Genomic DNA, 27,884 nt, shown 5'->3' on the forward strand with positions numbered 1-27,884 from the left:
CTCTCTGTCTCTTTTCTCTTCCAGGCACATAAAGAATCTCACTTGCAACATGTTCACTAATGAATATGCATGTGCTGACCTGCATATTAAATTATTATCATGGCCTTTTCTCTGATTTTTACATTTTATTTTGATAGAATACTTAAATCTGAGACCACACTTAATATTTAAAAATAACATAACTCTGTCACATGAAATTTTATAATGACATAAATGTATTGAAACCTGTAGGTAATCTGCTGCTCTGTAACAGCTGCTGTGAGCTTTTCTATCCTCACCTGAGATTCTGGCTTTCAGTTTGTGTATTTCATGACACAGACCCACAGTGATGCCGAAACTATCTCAAAAACGTTGTATTATTTTTCTTTCATTCAACTCCTGAACTAAGATCTCAGATCTTTCACTATGACATCAGAGCTCACCTGAGAGGCTGCAGCTCACCTGTCTGTGTGTCTCTGTGCTGCTCAGGCTGCTGCTGACAGGATTTTCAGAATAAAATGATGCCTGATTGTCAAACAAATCAGTTAGACAAGCTGTGACTAGTTTGGCTTATAAATAATACGCATGCCTTACTACAATACAAGTAGCAGCACATTAATGTCACATATACTATAATAACTCTGCTCTTGAGCCACTAATGGAAAAGGAAGGGTTGGCATTAAATAGTAAATAATTCTCACACTAATTTCAAAGATTAATATTTGGATTAATTACAAAACATTCTCAGTTAATCATTTGTAAACAGTTACTGACACGTTGGTTCTTCTTTAAAAAGGATCAGATGTCTTCATTTGCTTTTGAGAGGAATTTTCACCAACATTAAAGTTGGTTTAATTATCAACATATCTGAGCAACAATCGCAAATTAACTAACATCACTTAACGCCAGAAATTAATATAATATTAATATCTTAGTTTAGTTTCAGGGGAAGTCGTTTTAAATTCTGTCACGTTTGAAATGTTTAAACTTTAAATATTGGCCGCTGCAGGTTCTCCACCTCACAGACTCCTCTGCACCTGTTGGTAGGCAACACGTAGCAGTGTCTTGCCATTAACATCGCGGATAAAGCAGCTGGCTTGCTTGAGATCGGTAAAAATATAATATATAACAGTTCAGCAACACGCAAACCTACCACAGATAACCGGACATTTTCATCAATTTATAACCCGCCCCCCCCGCCCCCCAGGACATGTCTGGGGAAAAGAGGCCGTTTGGTCACCCTAAGCTAGCTAGGCTAGTTCACACACTCTGGTTAAACCAACTGCCTGGACACAGTATTCATAGAGAGTAAAAAGAGACAAGTTATCTCAAATGATGAGATAACTTACTGTACACATAGGATATGGTCTTCTCCCACGTCGTTGTCGTCCTACTTCGGATTTGTGACTAAGTTAGTAGATAGCTGTCCTCTTCTGTCAAGTTGTTGTAGCGGGAATATCTAAATCTTACCCGGATACAGCAATGCTATTATTTGATTGGCTGTTCGGCAGCTATATTCTTTAATTTGATTGGCTGGTGCATGGCAGGCCCTTCCCAACGCTACTTGATTCCTACCTGTTCCACTGTTATAAAAAATAGCGGCGCAACTTGGTGGGCGTTACCCTGGTTCTCTGCGTGAGAAATACAAGGTGTGGCGTGTGAGCGTGTGAAGGAGTTGAAATGCGTGTGTCTCACACCCAATGCGTGAGACTTGAGAGCCCTGGAGCCTTTACAACTTTGGTAATTTCAGTAATCATAGTTTTGTTTTGGTTAAGGTTGTTATACCCATATATATTACCTAAGATCAGAAAGTTACAATTTATTTCAAAAACACAATTATCCAATGGCCAGAAGTATCCTTTTTAGTAGCTAAAATTTTCCCAGGGAAATTGAGAATAGCAGCTCCTGCTGACCTATTTGTACCGTGACTAAAATATATTTTGTCTCCCCACTGGTTTGACCAGAATTTTTCATCCATGTCATTGGAATGAGTTTCTTGAAGAAGAAAACACTGTGCTTTTTCATTTTTACAAAACAAGAATGTCGATTTTCTTTTTATGCTATCTTTGAGACCCCAAAGTTAAGTGAAACATAAGAGAACGTAGAAGACATACACAAAACGGGAGTCTACTACTACTACTTTCGGCTGCTCCCGTTAGGGGTCGCCACAGCGGATCATCCGTTTCCATTTCTTCCTGTCTTCTGCGTCTTCCTCTGTCACACCAGCCACCTGCATGTCTTCCCTCACCACATCCATAAACCTCCTCTTTGGCCTTCCTCTTCTCCTCTTCCCTGGCAGCTCCATATTCAGCATCCTTCTCCCAATATACTCAGCATCTCTCCTCCACACATGTCCAAGCCATCTCAATCTTGCCTCTCTTGCTTTGTCTCCAAACCGTCCAACCTGTGCGGTCCCTCTAATATAATCGTTCCTAATCCTGTCCTTCTTCGTTACTCCCAGTGAAAATCTTAGCATCTTCAACTCTGCCACCTCCAGCTCTGCCTCCTGTCTTTTCGTCAGTGCCACTGTCTCCAAACCATATAACATAGCTGGTCTCACAACCATCTTGTAAACTTTCCCTTTAACTCTTGCTGATACCCTTCTGTTGCAAATCACTCCTGACACACTTCTCCACCCACTCCAACCTGCCTGCACTCTCTTTTTCACCTCTCTACTGCACTCCCCGTTACTTTGGACAGTTGACCCCAAGTATTTAAACTCAAATGCCTTTGTCACCTCCACTCCTTGCATCCTGACCATTCCACTGTCCTCTCTCTCATTCACGCATAAGTATTCCGTCTTGCTCCTACTGACTTTCATTCCTCTTCTCTCCAGTGCACACCTCCACCTCTCCAGGCTCTCCTCAACCTGCACCCTACTCTCGCTACAGATCACAATGTCATCCGCGAACATCATCGTCCATGGAGACTCCTGCCTGATCTTGTCCGTCAACCTGTCCATCACCATTGCAAACAAGAAAGGGCTCAGAGCCGATCCTTGATGTAATCCCACCTCCACCTTGAACCCATCTGTCATTCCAACCGCACACCTCACCATTGTCACACTTCCCTCATACGTATCCTGCACCACTCCTACATACTTCTCTGCAACTCCTGACTTCCTCATACAATACCACACCTCCTCTCTCGGCACTCTGTCATAAGCTTTCTCTAGATCTACAAAGACACAATGCAACTCTTTCTGGCCTTCTCTATACTTCTCAATCAACATTCTCAAAGCAAACATCGCATCTGTGGTGCTCTTTCGTGGCATGAAACCATACTGTTGCTCACTGATCGTCACTTCTCCTCTTAACCTAGCTTCTATTACTCTTTCCCAAATCTTCATGCTGTGGCTGATCAACTTTATACCTCTGTAGTTGTTACAGTTCTGCACATCGCCCTTGTTCTTGAAAATCGGTACCAGTATGCTTCTTCTCCACTCCTCAGGCATCCTCTCACTTTCCAGGATTGTGTTAAACAATCTAGTTAAAAACTCCACTGCCATCTCTCCTAAACATCTCCATGCCTCCACAGGTATGTCATCAGGACCAACTGCCTTTCCATTCTTCATCCTCTTCATAGCTGCCCTCACTTCCTCCTTGCTAATCTGCTGAACTTCCTGATTCACTATCCCTACATCATCCAACCTTCTCTCTCTCTCATTTTCTTCATTCATCAGCCCCTCAAAGTATTCCTTCCACCTTCTTAGCACACTCTCCTCGCTTGTCAGCACATTTCCATCTCTATCCTTGATCGCCCTAACTTGCTGCACATCCTTTGCAGCTTGGTCCCTCTGTCTAGCCAATCGGTACAAGTCCTTTTCTCCTTCCTTAGTGTCTAATCTGTCATACAACTCACCATACGCCTTTTCCTTTGCCTTTGCCACCTCTCTCTTTGCTTTACGCTGCATCTCCTTGTACTCCTGTCTACTTTCTTCATCTCTCTTACTATCCCACTTCTTCTTTGCCAACCTTTTCCTCTGTATAATTTGCTGTACTTCCTCATTCCACCACCAAGTCTCCTTGTCTTCCTTCCTCTGTCCTGATGACACACCAAGTACCTTCCTAGCTGTCTCCCTCACTATTTCTGCAGTGGTTGTCCAGCCATCTGGCAACTCTTCACTACCATCCAGTGCCTGTCTTAACTCCTGCCTGAACTCCACACAACAGTCTTCCTTCTTCAACTTCCACCATTTGATCTTCGGCTGTGTCTTCACTCGCTTCCTCTTCTTGGTCTCCAAAGTCATCCTACAGACCACCATCCGATGCTGCCTAGCTACGTTCTCCCCTGTCACCACCTTGCAGTCTCCAATCCCTTTTAGATGGCGCCTTCTACATAAGATATAGTCCACCTGTGTGCACTTTCCTCCACTCTTGTACGTCACCCTGTGTTCCTCCCTCTTCTTGAAATATGTATTCACCACAGCCATTTCCATCCTTTTCGCAAAATCGACCACCATCTGTCCTTCCACATTTCTCTTCTTGACTCCATACCTTCCTATCACCTCCTCATCACCTCTGTTCCCTTCACCAACATGTCCATTGAAGTCCGCTCCAATCACCACTCTCTCCTCCCTGGGTACCCTCTCCACCATGTCATCCAACTCACTCCAGAATTCTTCTTTTTCATCCATCTCACACCCAACTTGCGGGGCATATGCGCTGATAACATTCAGCAATAAACCTTCAATTTCCAGCTTCATACTCATCACTCTGTCTGACACTCTCTTCACCTCCAGCATGCTCTTGACATACTCTTCCTTCAGAATTACCCCTACCCCATTACTCCTCCCATTCACACCATGGTAGAAGAGTTTGAACCCACCTCCGATACTCCTGGCCTTACTCCCCTTCCACCTGGTCTCTTGCACACACAGTATGCCTACCTTTCTTCTTTCCATCATGTCAGCCAGCTCTCTCCCTTTACCAGTCATAATGCCAACATTCAAAGTTCCAACTCTCACCTCCACATGCCTACCCTTCCTCCTCTCTAGCTGCCTCTGGACATGCTTTCCCCCTCTCCTTCTCCTTCGCCCAACAGTAGCATCGTTTCCACCGACACCCTGCTGGTTAACAGTACCGGTGGCTGTCGTTGGTAACCCGGGCCTCGACCGATCCGGTATGTAAGTCTTATTTATGATCCGCATATTTGATTTGACAAAGATTTTACGCCGAATGCCCTTCCTGACGCAACCCTCCCCATTTGTCCGGGCTTGGGACCGGCACTAAGGATGCACTGACTTGTGCATCCTCAGTGGCTGGGTTTCCCTGTCTGGAATGACTGAATACAATAAACTGAATACAATAAACTTTATTGTATTCAGTCTGGAACGACTGAATACAATAAACTGTTACTGCAAAACAAAAATTCTTGTCCTCAAATTGTGAAATCTAATTAAAGTGAACATATATTTTTATAGTTTTGCGTCGTTCTACCTGCTGACTTTTAAAGTGCCAAACTTTAATAAAGTTAAATTCGCTTGACCTCCAAACTGAGATCTCATTAAAGTGTAACAAAATTTCTTTCTTACAACACAATAAAAACCTTTAGAAAATTGTTAGGGTTTCAAAAGAGAACATCTCAGATGTGCTTATTAACATATAACCTCTTATTATGTTTTATCTTATTATTATGTGCTCATTAACATGGAACTTCTGAGGTAAGCCTCACAAATGTCTTAGAGTGCGAAATAAGTGACGCATTTTTCCGTTTATCTTGTAGCGAATTCGGGGGGCAACCACAGGAACTGCCGCAGCCGGGACGGGAACCTGTATCGCCCGCACCGCGGGAGACATCGCTAACTGCTCGACTAAAGGGTCTGACTCGTCAGCCAAGGGCCAACGTGTCTACTTATCCATGCACGTTACAATCTTATCTAACCTGGGATAACCCTGTTACCATTGATGTAGCCCACGTGTCCTCGGTAATACACATTCTTCCCTGGCGCCCTGGCTTGCATCATCTAAGGCCATGCAGCCGCGCGAGTCTCTCTGTCAGCTTTACAGAAATCTTCCTTGAAGTGAATCCCCAAGTCCTGGCAGATCTTGGAGGAGTTTTTGGACAGCTTCCAGAAGGCATCCCGGTGATGTCGCATGGTGAACTGTATGATGACCTGGCGGTGTCGTACCTCCTCTCTCCTCCCGAGGCGGTGCACAGTATCGACCACTGTTTCCATCGACGTAGCCCATTGCGGCGCTATTTTGGATAGGATATGCATGACAATGTCTCTGATGTGCTCGTCTTTTTCTTTCAAACCATGTATTTTGAGGTTCCAGTGCCTCTTGTGTCGCTTCAACTCAGCCACTCTTTCCTTCAGCTCCTCGTTTTTCTTGATGAGACGGGGCATTACCTTTTCCACTGATTGTATCTTGAGTTTGCAGTCTTTGATATCAGCGGCATTCATCTCCACTAGTCTGGTGAGAGTAGCCACCAATGATTGAGTTTTCTCTCAACTGGTCACCGAAGTTGTCGTTCTTTAAGGTTAGCTTTTCTATAGCTTCGACGAGGGTCGCATTTGGGACTGCAGTCGGCTCCTGTGAGGTTCTCATCTTTACAGGTTGCGCGAGAACTTCCGTTGAAGTAACAGGAGAAGTTTTTCTCATTATACCGTTGTTGGTTGAAACTTCCATCATCGGGTAGTTGTGATCAATCGTGCTTGCTTGCTTGGCCTGAGGCTGCACTTAGTTTAGCGTTAGCTTCTGTCTTCACACGTGGTATGGTAGAAATTTCAGATTCAACTTTGGACTTTGAAGTAGTCCAATTATTTGCTCAAATGTTAACTTTACGATTTTTTATCTCGTTTGACTGGCAAAACGTGGAAGTTTTTGAGTAAATTTAGGGACAATTGTTACAATATTGGCTAAACCAAGGTTATGTGTATGTGCTCTTATACTGGTGTCACCACTAGAGGGCGCTGTTTTGTTGACCTGTGGTCTATAAAAGAGCATGCGCAAAATAAAGAAAACCACTTTTCCGGTTACAGCAACACCGATTAAGTGCTCCTTGAAATGAGTCTAGTTGAGCAGGTATTCCTGCCCTCAGAGATGACTACGTCAACAGGTTATGGGCCCAGAAGGGAAGGTGGAAGCCGATGGTACAGACTATGCTTCGACGGATATGAGAAAAATTACAAGTTATGGGAAACCAAGTTTTAAGGCCATCTGCGTTTGCTCGGTCTTAAAGAGACCATATTACAAGAGCCAGATGACGACTAAAATGAGGATGTGGTCGCCGAAGATGCAAAGAAAAATGTCTCTCCCTGATTCTGAGAGAAGCCGCCGACGATGGAAGAAGAGCATTGGAGATACTGGGACCACTACGCTGGCAAAGGGAAGCCATGTGCGATGAGCCTCTACACAGAGCTAATATCTCTCCAGAAAGCGGCAAATGAGACCGTCACAGAATACATCATTCGTGCAGAAACGGCAATAACACCGCTGAGAAATGCAGACGAGGTTCTTAGCGACAGACTGTTAATTGCTATGATGCTGAAAGGCTTGCCCGAATCATTTAAGCCGTTTTCCATCCACATAACTCAGGGTGATGAGAAGATCACTTTTGCGGAGTTCAAAACCAAGCTGAGAAGTTATGAGAGCACGGAGAAGTTTAATGGCAACCCGAATGATGACAACGTGATGAAGACAAGCAGCTCAACAATGAGAGTGAGGGGGAGAGAGAAAGAAAAGAGCTCGTAGATAACCTGCTACAACTGCGGCCGAAAGGGACACAAAGCCCGGACATGCAACATTACTGGAGGCGATCATCCAGAACAGAGGCAGTGGTGCAGTGTTTGCCAGAGCTCCACTCACAGAGATGCCACGTGCAGACGGAAAAGACGAGACAACGTGAAACAAGTAGTGGATGCACAGGATCACACTTCCGCTTTCAAAATTGATGACTGTCAGGTCAGTGGAGTAAAACGGAGAGGTCTGATGGTGGATACGGGCGCAACGTCACACATGATCACCGACATCGGAAAGTTTAGGAGGTTTGATGACAACTTCCAGCCAGAGACACGTTATGGAGTTGGCGGATGGGACGAAAACAAGCGGTGTCGCGCTGAAGAGAGGTGAAGTGGAGGTCTGCCTGCTGAACAGTGAGGGTCGCCGGGTGAAGACAACGCTGAAGAAGGCGCTGTATATTCCATCATACTCACAAGACATTTTCTCTGTTAAAGCAGCGACGGGCAATGGAGCTGCAATCAGGTTTAACATCAAAGTGTACAATAGACTTTACTATCTGAACACTGTAGATGATGAACAAGGTGATGGGTGTCATGGATGCTGTAATATACAAACCTGGCGCGAAATACTAGGTCACTGTAACTATGAGGATGTGTCAAAGCTGGAAAATGTAGTAGAGGGAAGGAAAATTAAGGGAAAATGTGATGAGTCTAAACTAAACTGTGACGTGTGCATACAAGGTAAATTTGCTCAGAGTAGGAACAGAGAACCAGATGCCAGGGCAAAAGCAGCACTTGATTTAGTTCACACTGACTTATGCGGCCCCATAGAGCAAGAGGCAAAAGATGGGTTCAGATATACTCTGGCATTTACTGATGATTACTCAGGAGTAGTAAATGGGCCGGTTTCACAGACAGGGCTTAAGCCTAGTCCCAGACTAAAATGTCTGTTTGAGTTGTCTTAACTCAAAGTGACTTGCACAGACACATCTTAAAATAGTCCTAGATTTAGCCTGTTCTGGATTAAACTAAACCAACTGCAAGAAGGAGGATCATAGTTACTCTAGGACTAAATTGAAGCTTAAATTAATCCTTCAAAGAGGCAGGTTTAATTTCTGCTTAGCAGTTTGCGAGGGAGCATGGACTACTTGGAATATCTAAATGAAGACCAACATGCAATACAGAGGCCAGCCAGATGAGTACTTGTGGATAGAAGTAATCCATTAAATTACTTTGATGAAATAACTTTTCAAGACCGCTTTCGTATGTATAAAGAAAATGCACTGGAGATCATATCTTTGCTTGATCCTAGACTTTCCTCTCTGTCTCAAAGAGGAAGGCCGTTACCCAGTTCTCTCCAAGTTCTGATCACTTTGAGATTTCTGGCTTCTGGAATGTTTCATCGTGAAACTGGTGATTTATGTGGTGCCAGTGAAGCAACTGTGTGTAGAATAGTTCACAAAGTCTGTAGGGCCATTTGCGAACTGAGGAATATTTACATCAAGTTTCCTGATGCTCCTGGCCAAGCCAACTATAAAGTGCAATTCTATGAATATGGGCACTTCCCGGGAGTGATTGGCTGTATAGATGGATGTCATGTTCCCATCGAGTGTCCATCAACTCCTGATGCTGAGGAGTACAGGAACCACAAGAACTGGTTTTCCATCAATGTTCAGGGTGTATGCACTCCTAATTTAGTTTTCTAACATTGTTGCCTGTTGGAAAGGTGCAACTCACGATTCAAGGATTTTTCTCAACTCTTCATTGTGTGCTCAGTTTCAGAGAGGACAACATAGTGGACTACTCCTTGATGAGAGTGGATATGGTCAGAGTAACTTTTTATTCACTCCATACACAAATCCCACAACAGCTGAGCAGCAAAGATACAACAGAGCTCATATCTGCACTAGAGGGCTGGTCGAGCGTATGTTTGGAGTATGGAAAAATCGATTCCAGTGTTTATGCAATACACTTCGTTTTGAGCCAAGAAGATGCTGCAAGGTGATAATTGCTACAGCTGTGCTCCACAACTACCTGAGGCAGCATTGCTGTCCTGATCCTCCAATGGAAGACCAGGATCAAACAGATGTGCCCATGGCTGAGGCAGGGAATGACCAAAGGGGACTTGCATACAGAGCTGCTTTCACATTGCAGCACTTCAGCTAGATGAGATGCATTTAAATATGGAATGTATTCATTTGGCCTATTTTTGCTTGGATAATGTTTTTCTGTACATGGTGTGCAGCAAATTAAATGAGTGACCAAACCAAAGCTAGTTTAAAATGTAGTTTGTGGCTATTAAAATACTCAAACTCATGAATATGCAAATGACAAAACATTTATGTAATTTTACGTATATTGTTCATCATGACTGGCAATCACAATTGTCTCATTACTGTATCTTTTTTGGATAGCTCTCTTCCAACTTCATATCCAATTCAACCTGTAGAATTCTCATTTTCATTTCATGTTCTTCCTTCAGATATTTAATTTTATGCTCATGAAATTCTCTGGCTAACTTTTCATGCATGGTCATCTTTTTTGTTCTCTGTTGAGAGGTGGCAGCAGCATCTTCTCTTAAGGATGTTATAGTAGATGTAGAGGGCCCACACTCATTGGACACTGCAGGCTCTTCCACACTGCTCAGATTCCTTTCCTCTGGAAAAACAACACTGTTAGAAGCACAAATAAACTCATATGGTCCATAGAATGGAAGAAGAATAAAGACTGACACAGTCAGTGTAATACATTTACTAAAGGAAGTAACCAATTTACTTTCTTTGGTATATTTACCATTTGTGCTCAGTTCTTCATCTGAACTATCCAAATGGTCATTGTAATGTCCGTAGACGCCTTGTCTTACTGACATAAGAATAATTCAAGAATGAGCCGACTTCGTAGGTTCTTAACTGTGTAGCTTTTACTAGCGTCCGTTCAACATACAACCTTCATAACACGCGCGTCTAACTTCCTGTATACATCACACGCACTGCACGTACACCCGTGAGTAGGTCAAGTTAAACACGTGACAGGACCTTCAAAATAATAACCCTCTTTCATTCATTACATCTCCCCCTCTAAGATGATTTTCTAAACATTTCTCTGAACATTTACTGCCAACAATTTTAACCTGTATATCACCCCCCTTTTCACAAAAAAATAAAAAATCTCCCACAGTACACAAGTCCATACGCCTCACAAATCCAGCCGGATTGCTGGCTTGCTCACCCTGCCAGAGCGAGTAACATGGGGTGTGGAAGTTGGCATTTTTGCTGCTCGGGACTCATCCGTGTTTCCATTCTCCCCTGGAGTGACATGGTCAGGATCCCTGCTAACAAAGGTGAGTGTTTTGGGTGTGGCCAACAGGTGGCGCCTGTTCCTTCTGTAATGTTCACCTTGAGCTGTCTCCACTATGTAGGATCTGGGAGTGGAGCTCTGACTGTGAACAACTGCTGGCATTGTCCATGTTTTCTGTCCATCAAGTTTGGTGAGTACTGCGTCACCCGAGTTCAGTGGGCGCAGTGTCCGCACGCCGTTCCTGCGGTTGTAGTAGAAAGCCTGCCTCGATTTGGCTGCGGCGTCAGCGGTTTTGATCAGTTCCTCTTTAGGCCAGGCCGGTTTCAGGTTATGCTGCAATGTGGGTAAGGTGGTTCTGATTCTCCTACCCATGAGCAATTCCGCTGGACTGGCTCCAGTGGAAGAAGAGGGTGTAGCTCTGTATGTCAACAGGGCGAGGAGAGGGTCTTCCTGCCTTAATATGCTTTTGGCTATCTGAACAGCCCTCTCTGCCTGTCCATTACTCTGGGGGTAGTGTGGGCTTGAAGTCACATGGATGAAATCATAATCCTCACTGAACCTCCTCATCTCTTCTGAAACTAGCTGTGGCCCATTATCGCTAACTACAATTTCAGGGATACCAAAACGTGCAAATGTAGCCTTCAGCCTAGCTACAACCTGACTGCTAGTAGTTGTTGGTAGATTTAGGATCTCCAAAAACCTGGAATAATAGTCAGACACTATCAAGTAGTTTTGCTTTTTGTACTCACACAGGTCTATGCCAACTTTCTGCCATGGTCTGGATGGGAGCTCACTTGACATTAAAGGCTCTTTTCTCTGTGTGTTCTTGTGTTCTCTGCAGAATTGACATTGCTGTATCTTTGTTGTAATGTGCTCTGTCATTTTGGGCCACCACACTGACTGGCTAGCTCTCTCTCTGCACTTAACTATCCCCTGGTGCCCGTCGTGTATTCTGTCTAAGATCACCTCCCTCATCTCTGTGGGAATGACGATACGACTGCCTCTGATGACTAAACCATCTACCTCAGATAACTCCCCTCTCACCTGATAAAAGTCTCGGACTGTCTCCGGCACTTTATCGACATACTCAGGCCAGCCGTGTCTGATGAAGCCCAACACTGTCTGGAGCTGCAGATCCCCATCCGTGCTCTGTTTTATCTCCTGCATCCTTTGAGGTGTGGCAGGCACCTGGCACACGATGGCATCGATGTGTGCCGCAACATCATCATGAGAAGCACCATCTCCGTAGCGCTGCTCTGGGCCTCTGGAGAGTGCGTCAGCCACAGCTAAAGTTTTGCCTGGTGCGTATTCAGCCACTGCATTGAAACGCATCAGCCTCATTAACAGTCTCTGGCACCTAATGGGCACATTATCCAAGTCTTTGCTGTTCATGTGAGGCACTAGTGGTTTATGATCGGTGACAAGTCTGAAATTGTCAAGCCCAAACCAGTACTTCTCGAACCTTTCACATGCCCAGACGCTGGCTAAGCACTCTTTCTCGATCTGTGCGTACCTTGTCTCTGCGTCACTCAGCCGTCGGGAGCAGCAGGCCACGGGCTTCCAGTGTTCCCCGTGCTGCTGGAGCAGAACGCCTCCCAGCCCGTAGCTGCTGGCATCTGCTGACACCACCGTAGCCATAGTGACGTCATAAAAGGTGAGTACCGGGGCGGTGGCGAGTGCTGCTTTAAGGTCTTGGAATGCTGTGTTCTGTGCAGGTCCCCACAGCCACTCTGTCGTTGCTTTAAGCAGTCCATAAAGCGGCTGACCTACAGTGGACAGCTCTGGGACGTATTTTGCCAAATAGTTCACCATCCCGAGGAACCTCTTGAGTTCCGTCACGTTCTGGGGCTGAGGAAAGTTCTCTATTCCGGCCACTTTGTCCGGGTCAGGTCTGATGCCTGCCTCGTCGATGATGTGACCAAGGAAGCGGACTTGTTTCTGTTTGAACTTGCATTTCGCTTGGTTCAGTTTGAGACCTGCTGTTTCAATGACCCCCAGCGCCTCTGCTAGGCGCCGGTCATGGATTTCCTCAGTCTCTCCATGTATAAGGATGTCATCCATGTACACCTCTGTGCCCTCTAGCCCGGTCAGAGTTTCCGCCATCTTTCTCTGGAAAATCTCTGGAGCACTCGTTATACCAAATGGAAGGCGGCAGAAAGCATACCTCCCAAATGGGGTGATAAAAGTGGTGAACCCCCTGCTGTCTTCATGCAAGGGGATCTGGTAAAACCCACTTGCTGCATCCAACGTTGTGAAGAACTTTGACCCTGCGAGCCTTGGCATTATTTCCTCCATAGTGGGCAGCACGTATTTCTCACGTTTCACCGCTCGATTCAGCCTCCTGAGGTCAGCACAGCAGCGAACCTCTTTCTTGTTCGGTTTCAGCACCGGCACCATAGCGGCGCACCATTCTGTGGGCTGAGTCACTTTTTCAATAATGCCCTCATTTTCCATGCGCTGCAGTTCTTTCTTAACCAGTGGTACAAGTGGCAGCGGTATCCGTCTGGCTGTATGCACCACGTATGGCTGGGCATCCTCCACCAGAGCTATTTTCACTGGGTCTGTTTTCAGCAGTCCACTTGAACCGAAAACTCCACTGACCTCATCCATCCGCTTCACTAGACCCATCTCCACTGCCTCTGGACGACTCAGCAGACAGCTGCCTCTCCCCTTGATCACATACACTGGAAAGGAGTATTGTTTCTCCTTGTATTTGGTTGTGGCCTGAAACTGTCCTATGCAGCTGATGTTTCCACCTGGGCTTATGAAGCATGTGTCAGGAGGTCCCAGTTTTATGTTTGGCTTCAGCTTTTTAAATGTCCCTTGGTTGATAACAGTAGCGTCAGCCCCCGTGTCAATTTTAAAGGTTATTGGTACATCACTTATTGTTAAACTAACAGTCCAATCTTCCTGACTGCTCTCTTTGCCAACTTCTCCCAGAAAGTGCAGCTGTTTAACCTCTTCAGTGACTTCTCTCACCGCTTTAGAGTGACATACACGCTCCCAATGTCCCTTTTTATGACACTTGTTGCACTTACTGTTCGTTGCAGGACACTTCCGCTCATCGGTGTGCTGCGTCTTGCCGCACCTCCCGCATTCATCTACTTTGTTGGTTGCAGGTCTGCTGCCACCATGACGCTGTCCGCCCTTTTTCTTTTGGCGTCCGTCCCGCCGTCGGACAACATTGACGTCAGCCAGCTGGGCCTCTGGTTGGTTAGCTTGGAGGCTGAGCTGCTTTGTTATTGCCTCCGCCTGGCGCACTTGTTCAATGACTTTCACCAGAGTAAGGTCCGCTGTGAGCTGGAACTGACGGGAGAGCACTTTGTCTTTTATGCCCACTACCAGACGATCTCTGATATGTTCATCCCTCTTGTCCCCAAACTCACAGTGTTCAGACAGCTCATACAATGTCCGGATGTACATCTCCGCTGTCTCTCCTGGCTGCTGGCTACGTTGATAGAAGCACGCCCTCTCATGTATGATGTTACGGCGGGGAATAAAGTAGTCGTCGAACTTTTTCAGTACGATATCATAGTCCACTTTATCACCCTCCGCCGCAAAGTCAAACGAGCTGAATATCTTTTCAGCCTCGCTGCCCATTGCATAAATCAGCGAACTCACTTGAATCTCCCCGTTGTCTTTATCCAGCTTTGTCGCGAGCCTGAAGCGCGAAAACCGTTGTTTCCACTCCGGCCATTCAACGGGGCAGTCAAACTTGAATTCACTCGGCGGATTAAACTTCGGCATGACCGCTCGTGTTCAGATACACAGACTATTCTGACACCATGTAATGTCCGTAGACGCCTTGTTTTACTGACATAAGAATAATTCAAGAATGAGCCGACTTCGTAGGTTCTTAACTGTGTAGCTTTTACTAGCGTCCGTTCAACATACAACCTTCATAACATGCGCGTCTAACTTCCTGTATACGTCACACGCACTGCACGTACACCCGTGAGTAGGTCAAGTTAAACACGTGACAGGACCTTCAAAATAATAACCATCTTTCATTCATTACAGTCATCGTCTGGTATACCATCCAGAGGTGGCTGGGGTTCAATAATTCCAGACAGCAAGTCACTCAATTCATCAGCCTTGTCTTTTTTTGGTGGTCCACCACCAGTATTAAATCTTTCTCTTCTGGTCTTTGCATTTTCTATTTTTAAAGCCAGTTTAATGTTCTTCCACAGAGTCTAAAGGCAGATATCATTCAATATTAGTAATGTCAAAAATATGAATATGATAAATGTGGAATACTGATAATAATGTAGATTTCTCACCTGAAGTTGTTGTACTGTTCTTGTGGTTACATTTTCATTTGCATTGAATTCACTGCAAATTGCGGCCCAAGCATTCTTTTTCTTTTGCTCAGTAGCAGTAGTATGGTTTTTACTTTCAATAACTGGATGGTTTGATAACATTTATTTTAGTAGCGTTTTTTCATACTCACTAAAGTTTTTGAACAAATTCTTTTTGCCTCTGCCATTGTTATGTCTCAGGATTCATACCATTAAATTATGTTTTCGATTCCACTCCGGGTTTTTATGAGCACCATGAGACGAAAGGCATGTGCTCATACTTAACCTGATGAGGTTTAACCCAGGTGCTCTCATTTAGACTTACTTATCTTACTCCAGGACTCCATAGTCTCGGACTAACTAAAACAAATTTAAGATACGTTCATGGAGGCTACTTAAATGTCCTAGTTTAACTAGTATGGATTAAGGACTGATCCTGGCTTGATTTAAGCCCTGTTTGTGAAACCGGCCCAACATTGGCTAAACCAAGGTTATGTGTATGTTCTCTTATACTGATGTCACCACTAGAGGGCGCTGTAGTGTTGACCTGTGGGCTATAAAAGAGAATGCGCAAAATAAAGAAACCACTTTTCCGGTTACAGCAACACCGATGAAGTGCTCTGTGAAATGAGTCTAGTTGAGGCAGTATTCCTGCCCTCAGAGATGACATCGTCAACAACAATTAATAAGCGGTTCAGATAAAGGATGGATGGATGGATGAATGAGCGAGAGCTTAGAAAACGGCTGCTTGCCCGCTTCGCCATCTTCCGGAAGTCCTGCGGAGGTTCCACTTGCGAAGGTAGACCATTTTGTCTGCATCCAGGTCCGTCTCGTTAAACCAGCAAAAGTGGTTACACACCCTAAATGCACTTGCGCCGTGCGCTTTAGACCTTGCGCTTAGATCGTTAAAATATAGCCTATGGAGCTGGATGACAAAATGGAGGCAGATAAGTATATACTGCAGTGAATTAGGGGGGCAGCCCGGGAACCGCCGCCACAGCCGGGACGCGAACCCGTGCCTCCTGCACCACAGGCGACAATGTTAACTAGTCGACTAAAGGGTCTGACCCATTAGCCAATGGCTAACGTGTCTACTTATTCGTGTACGCTACACTAACCCTCTCTTTCGGGAATCAGCTCCCTCACGCCTCTGGGCGCACGCGCTTCCGATGACCTCGTGGTCTCACCATCCCACTTCTGACACCAATGCAGCGAATTAGGAGGGCAGCCCGGGAACCACAGCCGGGACACGAACCCGTGCCTCCTGCACCACAGGTGACAGCGTTAACCAGTCGACTAAAGGATCTACTTATTCGTGTACGTTACACTACCCCCCTCATATCAACTCCCTCATGCCTCTGGTCGCACGCGCTTCCAATGACCTCACGGTCTCACCATCCCACTTCTGACACCAATGTAGCGAATTCGGAGGGCAGCCCAGCCAGACCGTCACAGCCGGGACGCAAACTCGGATATCCCGCCCCGCGGGCAACAACATTAACCAGTCGACTAAAGGGTCTGACCCGTTAGCCAAGGGCCAACGTGTCTACTTATTCGTGTACGTTACACTACCCTCCCCTCCTTCAGGAAACGCTTCCGATGGCCTCACGGTCCTTGACGATCTCACCATCCCACTTCTGACACCAGTGTAGCGAATTAAAGAGGGCAGTACCGTAACCGCCGCAGCCGAGACTTGAACCCGGCTCTCCCGCATCACGGGTGACAACGTTAACCAGTCGACTAAACGGTCTGACCCGTTAGCGTGTCTACTTATTCGTGTACATTACAATACGAAATCAGCTGTGGTACACAGCAAAGCTACGGCATTGCAGTGGCGTCCTAAATGTGGGCACTTTCTCCTTTCTGTGGCCATATAACATCAACACAAGTTGAGTGAAGTAATACTTGGGGTAGTATTGGTCGAGGATCAATGACCACACCGGGTTATAGAACTCAGGTTTAATCCTGGCTCAGTAGGCAGACGTAATAACCATACATGGTAGTGGTGTAACCATAATAACAGTCCGGGTAGTACATAACACCTAGTGTAGTTCCAGTGGATATACATGGCATTATATCACTACATTGAGGGTTGGAGCTGTCACACTTCGCCCTGCTCACACGCAGCGGAACATGACGTGGGCGGGCTTGGGTATTTCCCGCTCAAGGAAACAATTTATCACAGCACCGCATGGCACGCCACAACTAAATAGGGCTGATGAGAAAATCCTTTAAGTGAACAGTCTGATCCCAGCTTTGGATACTCATCTCAGTTGATGACCAACTGTGGTAGAAACGTGACGCAGCAGAATTTTTAACAATGTCTGCAAAGACAAAAATCCCAAATTTACACAGCAGAGTGGTTTTCATAACAAGTTATGGATGTCTTCCACAGCACAACCTCCACCATGCACCATTACCTCCATTGTTTACTATTCTGCTGTCGCAGCTCAACTAGGGTGCCACCTTGTATTCATCTCCCAAGCTGTAAATAGTTAGTTCTTTTTTTTTTTGGGTGGGTTTGTCGTGTTAAAAGCAGTCTCGGTCACGGGGAGGCCGGACCGATTCTCACGAGATATCGATGTCATCCACTCATGTGATTTGTCTGGGATTGAGAGACCAGTCGTTCATTTAATTCACCGTGCATATTGTGATATTGGGCTATACAAATAAAATTGACTTGACTTCTAAGAGAGTCACACATCATATTGGCGGTGGTCGTGAGGACTGGGGTGAATTGAGAACCACTGCAAGAAAGGAAAGGAATATGGATGTGGTGAGAAAGTGAAAATGGGACAGCCCCTGCGACTCCACTTCTTGTCCTGCTGTGTGGAGGTTGTCTTTTATGTTTGTCCTCCCTCAAAACGAGAACAAAGGCCACCGCAGCAAAGCTGGGGGGGGGGGGGGCGAGAGAGAGAGAGTGAGAGAGAGCAGGAAGGTGGGAGGGGTTGGGATTCTCTGAGATGACGTGGCTCTTTTTTCAGATCCTCATAACTTAAGTTTACAGTTGAGTCTGCAAAAAGGACTCAAGGTCTTTTGCGATTTCACTGTCTCATCGTGTAAAATAAAATCAAATGCTGAATAGGGAATTGAGAGAAATCAACTTTACGACTTTACTTTCAAATAGGAAAAATCCAATTTGTCACTGTGACAAATTATAATGAACTTTACTTTATGACTTCATTTTCAAATAGGAAAAACCCAATTTGTTACTGTGACAAATATAATCTTTTTGCCTGTTGTCATATCTGCAGTCAATTGTTGAAGTCACATATGTGTTTGATTAAGCTTGATTTGACAAATCTAGAAAATTATCTTTGAGGGGTTTATTTAAGGGCTAGAAACCTGCTCAGTTCAACTAGGCATCTCTCAGTGCCTCTAATCCGCTCCTCGTTGACCCCCAGTGCTGCTGCCTCTGCCAGATACTTAATAACATTCAGATGTTTTGTCAGATATCCCAGCCAGTTTTTCTAAGAGCTGGAGTTGGGAACCCCTGCATTTAGCTCTTCCTCCTATTTTAATTCACTTTCTCCTTCTTTATTGTTTGTCCAGGTTTCCGCGGTCAAACCTGTCTAAGGCTCTGGAGGACTGTATGGCTGCCCTGGACCTGTTCCTCAAGAATAACTTTGAGGAGTCCCAGGCCCACCTGAGATCCAGGTGAGATGAATCAGAAACTGTTGAGCCCTAGCCTCTATTTTCAGCTGTACCGGAGCTACAGTGGACCTAGTGTTCAATTTGAAGGACTAGCTGACTTCACCACATTAAAGGAATTGTGGTCCCTGTTTTCAGTAAGGCAAACTTCATAAATTGTTTACAAGTGTCGACTAATTACTTCCCTAATAGTTAATGACTAATTTTAATGTATTATTAATCAGTAATAACATGTTAATATAAAGCATTAATAAGATGATTTTTTTGGGGGGGCTGCTAGGTTGTGAACACATCCTACAAATCCAGTGAGTCTCAATAGATATTTTCTCGAAAACCACGTGACCAGCAGGGACTGCCGTGGCACATAGATAACACCGCTTGGTTCTCATTCAGAATCAGAATACTATTCATCCCCAAGGGGAAATTGGGTTCTATTACAGTCACTCAAGCTCTAGTAAGAAAAAACTAAAAACTAAAAAAATGAGTAAATGACTTGAAAATGTTGTACCCAAAAGTCAATTTTCATGCTGCAATGACAGAAACTAGAGTTTCTGTGGTGAAGTTTGGGGTTAAGGTTAGGTAGCAGTTAGCGAGGCTGCTTTGCAGCGGTGCAGCAAACCTCATCTAATAATATGGTTTCTGAAACAATGTTTGGGGAACTCCTACCGTATGGGCTCCAACCTGGCAGCCCATTATTTTATTAATGTATTAAATTGTCTTATTAACGATTTATAACATTAATCAAAGAGTTATTAATGTTGATAATGTCATTAGTGACCACTTATAAACGCTTTATAAAGTATGTCTTATTATAAAGACAGTCCAATCAAGAGGTTGTTCTGTGGAACCGCGACGACTGGTCCATGTGGCCAGAGGTGGCAGGCAGGAAGCGGTTGGCACAGGCAGGGCTGCGTGTCATGATAAACTTCAAAACAACACCAGTTTCAATTCTTCATTCTTGACAATCTCAATTACCATGCAAACATTTCAAGACTTCTTTGTTGAATGAAAACATTTAATTAAAAAAGAAAAAGTGAACTAGTTTCTGTTAAACATTTATAAGCGCTAATGTGGCATGCACTGTTAAGTCTTTGTATAATGAAACTATATGAATCAAACTGAAACTGTAGAAAGGCAACTTAAACCTACTCAGTTGATTTCCTAAATCAAAATATTTGTAATTAAGAGTTCTAGATAATAGAAGAATTCATTTTTAGGTGGTGTCATAACTCCATTTTTGGCTGCATTTGTGCAGCAGCGGCATTTTGATTCTGTGCTACTGGGGCTGGGTAATATTGATGATCACAATATGTTTGACTTAATAACCTGATACTGATGATATGACGATATTTTGGGGATGTCTATTGGTGCTTTCATAACACAAGAAAAGTTGACAGATGATCATTAGTAGTGTGGATATGATGACCAAGCAGAGAGAGACGTTCATTGTTCTGATAAGTTCAGAAAATTGTCTCTCTTTACTGTGATGCAGCCTTTAATACCAGGGAATGACAACCTTGAAGTTATACCATGATATCAAACTAACCAAAGTGCCAGACAATATCTCATCTTATATCACAACATCGACATAATACCGACATGTGACCCAGCTCCATGTGCATCTCTCGTATCAGAGTTGGCTGCATAGGTGTGGCCTTGCTCCCCAGACTCTGGCTCTGCTGTTGTTTTCCAACCTGTAGTCAGGTCACCTCATTGTTACTTCTCATTCTCCTCCATTATCGTGACCTTTATCACACCATATCTATTATCCTACTTACTATGCTCCTTTCTATGTTTTGTTTTCCTACAAGATGGCTAGCCACTCCTTAGCCCCAGGTTCTCCTCTAAACTGTTGTGTTTTGGGCCTTACATAAGCCAGAAGACAGGGCTCCCTCAACAGCTTACATACAACCTGAGCTTCGTGTGCTTCTCCCAGACAGTCACACTGAATCATGGACGGGAACATTTCAATGGTATTCCAAGTCCTCACAACCCTTTGCTAAGGGTATTTTGTTGGATTTAGTCATCCATCCATCATCAACCAATAATCAATCTTTAATTTATCATAAGGAATGAGGAAGGACATTACGCTGTTAAGTTTAATTTGTTGTTTAGTGTCCCATTGTCATAAACAGAATGATTACAGTGAAGTAGGTGTTTCATGCCAAGGTGTCTAAATCTATTTGTTGCTGTCTGGAGCTTGATGTTCTGGGCAAGTTACCGAGTCTTCTCCCTTCAGACCCCAAACCTTTTCAACATGTAGTATGACTATCAAACCTCAACTTTGTGCCTGTTTGTCTGATTGGGCGACAGCTCATTGGTTTTTATGTAGGTCTATGTCTTTGAATGTCATATTTTGGTGTGTGGTATTTTATCTTATTCAAAGTGACATAGCACACATAGCACACAATAACTCCATTACAAGACACTCAGCGGTCCCCCTTGGCGGCACAGTGGCCCAGTGGTTAGCACTGTTGCTTCACAGCAGGAAGGTCCTGGGTTCGAACCCCAGACTGTCCCAGGTCCTTTCTCTGTGGAGTTTGCATGTTCTCCCTGTGTCTGCACGGGTTTCCCTCCGGGTGCTCCGGTTTCCTCCCACCATCAAAAAGACATGCATGTTAGGGTTAATACTCCTGTCTGTGCCCCTGAGCAAGGCAATGGAAAGAAGAACTGGAGTTGGTCCCCAGGTGCTGCAGCTGCCCACAGCTCCTATAAAATAGGATAGGTTAAATGCAGAGAACACATTCATTGTAACAACAGAATTCGTTGTGAGAATGCAATGACAAAATAAAGTGGCTTTCATTCTTCTATACAATGTTGAGTTGGTTAAAAAATAACAAAAAACGCCACTCCCACCATAAGCCATGTCAAGAAAGAAAGGCTTCGGGCAGAAAGTAATCCGCATTGTCTCTGAAATTTGAACATGTTAGATTGCAAAATGTATGTTGATATACACTGGACTGTTGGAAAGTAAACAAAAAGGCATACTTAACATAGAACAACAGTTTGGCTGGTTTATGTGGTCAGGAGGATGTGTGGGACAAAAGAAGCACTTCATTGGCTTCTGAGGCGAGTGTGAAGGCCTCAGGCAGGAAAACAAACATCTTCCTGTTTGTCCCCTTCTGCCATTATATTCCTAAAACCCTTAATCTTAACAGTTTTATTTTAAGTTTGTTAACAGTATAAAAAAACAACGAAAAAGCCCAGCAACAACAACAAATGTAAACGTAGACAAAATTATAATAATTAAAATGACTAAAAAACAGATTGCAAAAAATATTAAAAGAGTAAACCGCTATAAATAACTTAAAAGTATTCAAACATATGAATAAAAACGAGGCTCACAGATAAGTATCTATTTTAAAAATTCTGTTTACGGATGTTAGCTTGTTCAAATGCCGCAACTATGTCCTCCACATCTATGGAGTCCTGGGTTTGAGGGTTGGCGGCGTTGCAATTTTAAGCCATTGCTGTCATTGCTGTGGAGGGCAAGTCAGTCAGTCCATGGAGGGGCCCCTAGATTATTGGGGGGCTGAAGCATTTGCCTGCCTTACCTGCCTGCTTTATCTGAAGCCTCTGATTGGCTTCAACCTCTGGTGTGCACACACACTCACCTGCTGAAATAGTTGAGTTTTTGCAAACCAGCCCTTGGTGCACTATCTTCTGCAATTGCTCTACCATGTCACATAAAAGGTTGTGCTGCCTTGTTGGGGAGCACCACCGTTTCCTGCACTGGCTCATTGCCTCTTTCCACACCTCTGTGGTAAGCATCTGTTGGTAAATGACGGATGCAAAGCTGTGGCTAGAATGCACACATTTTTACACGGTGATGTTATCCACAGCATCTGACATGACTGTGGTTCAGAATTTGATTGCGTGTCCTTCCTGCAGAAAGTGTCCCCAACTACTTAAAATTTAAGAGCTAGCCTGTTGGGACCATGTGTCTGAAAACAGGGCCTGAGATTAGTTTATTCTTGATCTTCTGGTTTCTGTCTTCCTCTCTTTAGTAGCCTCCATTCCTCTTCCTTCTATGTCTTCTGCTTTCCTCCCCCACCTCAAGCTGTCACCTGATGCAGTCAGCTGGTGCCTATGAATGCCATATTTACTCTGTCACACACACAGTCACAGCGACACAAACACACACACACACACACACACACACACACACACACACACACACACACACACACACACACACACACCCAGAGAAGATGTTTAAATCCTCCCTCCACAGTACTTGAGAGAGCTACTGTAAGTCTCATGAAGTAATGGTGTGGAGCTTATTTTAACATCACAGTCGTCCATTCTTTGTTAACTTAATGTACATTTCCCACACAAATTATACACCTGATGAGTGTCAAGCACGCACTAACACATGTCCACACACCCACAAACACACAGACAAACAAGCGTGCAAATGCACAAACTCCACATTTGCAACTCATTTGGTTAAAATAGCTCTGTACCTCACTTTGGATGAGTAGCGGAAGACTTTTAACAGCAACCAGCCTCATTGAGTTTATTTCACTTTTAATAGTTGATCAGCCTTCAGGTCTCAGCACTCCCCAACATGGGGCTCAGTTTTTCTGTCCAGCTCTCTTGAAACTTCCAGCAACAGACAAAGTACAGCTGTGATTTTCCTCCACCCGTTCCATAGCACTGTAGGAGAGGGGTGGTGTTGTGTGCTATCCAATAGGTGTAGAGGTGTTGATAGATACCTAAACTATAATACTGTAATGGTTTAGGGAGAGGTGGCTCCACTAGATGCTGATGTTTCAAGCAACATCATGCTTTTCAAGGCCAGACTACTACTACTACTTCTTCTTTTCTTCTTCTTCTTCTTCTTCTTCTTCTTCTTCTTCTTCTTCTTCTTCTTCTTCTTCTTCTTCTTCTTCTTCTTCTTCTTCTTCTTCTTCTTCTTCTTCTTCTTCTTCTTCTTCTTCTTCTTCTTCTTCTTCTTCTTCCTCACCTTTGCAAATACAGAAGGTAACATTCCAGGAGGCCCATTCTAAACGTCATGGTAGAATCACTTTTGGGGGGGGGGGCTACCTCATTCTTTTCTATCTTACAGGTCCCATACCATCATAGCACTGTGTTGGCTTCCAGTTAAATTCAGACTTGAATTTAAGATTCTTTAAATCCCTTACAAGTCTCCACGGGTGATTCTGTGTAGTAACATTCAAACTGCGTCTTAAAGCCCAGGTTATTTAACCTGGCTTTTTATTGATTATTGTTTTTACTTCCTGTTTTTTTTCCCTCTTCTTATTTGTGATGTTGCTGAATGTGATGGGTTTCTGTACTTGTTGATGTTATTTTATTTCATTACTTTTAAAAAAAATTTATATGTTACTCCGCTTTTATTCTTCTCTGTGAGGCATCCTGTTAGTTTAGTTTTCAGTCCCGTACTTATAAGTAAAGGTGGTTCAGTCTACCAAAAGGGTTTCGCTTTTGTAAAATTCACATTCAAACAGAATGAAAGATGACCAACACAGAGTCTCTGGTCATTGTGCCAAGTCCTGATCATGAATGACACCAACAGAAAATGGGGATGACAGATACACTGTTGTTTTTCTAAAGAATGCAGGGAGCCTCTTCTCATCGCAGATAAGGAAGCAAAGTAATTTGCCAGAAGGCCTGGCTTCAGTAGGCCTTTGGTAATTATGTTGACCGCATACTCCCAGACAGCTGTCACATCGTTGAAATTCTCTGCCATTTTCAGCGTGCCCACGAGCAATCAGCCCTATCCCAAAAGCCTTTTTATCAACGTAAGCATGGGCTGTCTTGTGACATAAGCTGACACAGTAGAAAAGTCTGTCTTTCTTTCTCTCTGTCACTCTCTGTCTGTCTGTCTCTGTCACTCTGTCTGTCTGTCTGTCGCTCTCTGTCTCTGTCTCTCTCACTCTCTCTCTGCCTTCTGGCAGAGGGCACACAAACTCAAAAACGTCTTATAACGTACAGTCACACGTGTGTGTGTGTGTATAAAGTTGATGCTATACAGGCTTAATGGTGACTTGTCCTTCTGTGCCATTGTGCAGCTTTGGAAATTCTGGTTATTCTTGTGTGTGTAGCCCTGAAAGACAGCCACTATCATGATATGAGCTGAGAGTGACTGTGCAGAGGCCGGTCACATGGGTTGATTCGTGGCTAATAGCAATGAAATGCCAGTAATGCAGACCCACAGCATTCCTTTGTGGACCATGCGCCTGTCTTACCAGTGGGATACTGTGATTTGCGTACATCAGCCCCTTGGAGCATACGTATGTGAGTAAGCGGTGTAACATGATGCTAATCTATGCCTTATCAGTGTAGCTCATAGAATGGCAATCAGAATCAGGATTCTTGTATTATCTAAGTTTGCTGCTCCAAGGAGTTTGACTTGGTAGCTTGGTCACACGGAACACATAAGACATGACAGGTGTGTGTGTGTGTGTCTGTGTGTTTTGTGTGTGTGTGTGGTGTGTGTGTGCGTGTGTGTGTGTGACCGAGGTGGGGTGTATTGGTGACAGTTGTGTGTTGACTGTTTAAATCTCGACCAATGAAATATACCAGCTGAAACACTATGAACACCATCATTCCTGGCTGCATTAATTTATTTTGGACATTGCACAGTTTTTGATAAAATCCATATTCTACAAACAGACTCCAACTCAAGTTCCCTCAGTGGTCACTACAATATTGTTTTGTAAGTGGAACACCTGGTACATCTACCGGTGACAAAAACACTTTTTACGCCCCTCCTTCAGTTTAAAACCTGCTAGGGCAACTTTTTACCCAGTGTGTGATATGCCATCAAGGACAACTAAAAATAGTTGTTCAATGTTTTGCCTGGAAATGTTTTCCCTTTCAGCGGCCGTCACGCCTTCCCTCACATTATGCAAAGTTTGAGAAAACCATTTAGTATAACAGTCTTTGTGTCACGTCATACCTTTCCTATTCGTACTGTCTGACTAAACATCTATCTATCAACAGATTGCCACCAACTCTGTTTTCTTCGAGTGAAAATGCATAATTTACATATCTTTTTACTTTTCCAGCATTTCTGTCCTTTTTAAACACCAGCGGATAGTTGAAGCAGTAGACTGTTTTAAAATCCACCTTCTTCAGAGTCGTTAGCAAGTGTAGGATTGAAAATAATTACTAAAATAATTTTGTGTTTGCAGAATCAAAGACAGCATGTACCATGCACTGACCTATGCCACCATCCTGGAGATGCAGGCCATGATGACCTTTGACCCTGAACACATCCTGGCAGCAGGAAACACCATGAAGGAGGCCCAGGCCATCTGTCAGCGGTGAGCTTTTCCTTCTTTATCAGCATGGAGAAGAACCATCAGCTGCATGCTGGTGATGTTGATGTTGATGTCTTCTCTCATCTGAAACATCTAGTTGGTGGAGTTAGTTGGGAAAAGGAATGGTGAAATTTGGGACCTCTCAGACACTAGCTGGTATTCTCATACAAATTCTTAAATTGCAAATAAGATGTGCTGGATGAAACTGCCAAAATATACGTATATAAAAAATACATTGAAGGTTTAATTTTTTTTTTGCTCACATGAGGCAGAAAAATTGATGCCACAAAGAGACTGTCAATTTCTCAGTAACCTTGAGATTTGGATTCTAACCATCCAAAAAACTTTTTTTCACCTTTTCCCTTTTTTTTTCTTGTTTAATTATTGTCATTATTATCATTGTTTTCGTGTCCTCCCACCAGTGATGAAGAGGCTAGTGAATTCTTTAGGAAACCAAACTTTCTTCGGTGGCTCCTGATCTGATCTGGGTGAATGTGATGAAAATCAGATTAATGGCCCCTAATGGTCTTTTTATCAAATCCATCAGTACAAATTCAATTGCACACTACATGTCATTGTACAGATCTGGTTTGTAATGTTGTATTAACAAAACAGATAGGGGGCTGGGTCACTTTCATCTTGGTCAGAACAGCCACATTGGGAAATCAATGTGTGACAATACGACAATCCCTAAACTCGTGATGTATGTACTGCTGGGATTTTCCTACAGTAAATTAAATTCTCAAAGTCTGCTCATGTAGAGTGAAAAGTTCAGTTTGCTTTAATTTTACAGTTGTGGGCAAGGGAGACCAGCGACATAGCGAAAGTGGTTCTGACTGGCTCCCCGAATGTAAAGAAGCAATTGTTCTTGTACAGTGACTAGCATTCATAGGATGCAGTTTAAAACCACAGGGTTGTATCAACTCCATTCACGGTAGCGTGATTGACTGCCTGGCTCCACCAGCAAGGTGAAAACAATGTAAATGAAATAACTTTGAGTACCACTGGGTTTGGCCCGGGATGGACCGATGTTGTTTGCATAAACAAGAGCAGCTAGCATATAGAATGGGTGGTCGTCTCACAGGGTGAGAGAGGCAGAATCCTCCAGAGAGTAATTATCAAGTGACCAATAACTCAATATGGCTCAAATTAAGTAAGCAGCTATGGAAAGCGGGCACTCAGAAACTCGGTGCCTCCTTGTCTGGAGGAAAGCCCTTGGTTTTAACAAAAGGGAAAAGCTATGCTTCCACAGTGCCGTCTCTGTTTTATATATAAAGAAGAAATTATATTAGAGTCCATTACTCTGACCCCACCCACAGCAATGCACATACAACTGTTAACATGTTCTCTGGTCATTTGTTCCATTCACACACATCCCAATGGCTGTTCTGCAGCTACGGTTTTTCCTTTTTTTTGATTTTGAGATATTTTATTAATCCCCGTGGGAAAATTCTTCTATGCATTTAACCCATCCTAGCTATGTAGCTAGGAGCAGTGGGCAGCCGCCGTGCAGCACCCGGGGATCAAGTCCAGTTTGTTTTGCCATTGCCTCAGTCAGGGGCACAGATAGGAGTATTAACCAAAACATGCATGTCTTTTTGATGGTGGGGGAAACCGGAGCAACTGGAGGAAACCCACCACAGACATGGGGAGAACATGGAAACTCTACACAGAAGATGACCTAGG

The 27,884-nt window shown here is 44.0% G+C and overlaps 1 protein-coding gene across 3 annotated transcripts in view; it reads left to right on the forward strand.

The window, feature by feature from the left end:
• Nucleotides 1–27,884, forward strand: part of ttc39a (tetratricopeptide repeat domain 39A) — a 77,123-nt gene that overhangs the window by 36,548 nt on the left and 12,691 nt on the right. For 2 of the 3 annotated variants that reach the window (XM_056276217.1, XM_056276218.1), the window contains 2 exons: nt 18,811–18,915; nt 26,070–26,201. In XM_056276217.1, the coding sequence (XP_056132192.1) occupies nt 18,811–18,915; nt 26,070–26,201 (237 nt within the window). Of the gene's footprint in view, nt 1–18,810; nt 18,916–26,069; nt 26,202–27,884 lie in introns of those variants that run through there. The other variant, XM_056276219.1, reaches the window with a different exon arrangement.

This window comes from Lampris incognitus, chromosome 3, assembly GCF_029633865.1.
Source record: "Lampris incognitus isolate fLamInc1 chromosome 3, fLamInc1.hap2, whole genome shotgun sequence".
NCBI lineage: Eukaryota > Metazoa > Chordata > Actinopteri > Lampriformes > Lampridae > Lampris > Lampris incognitus.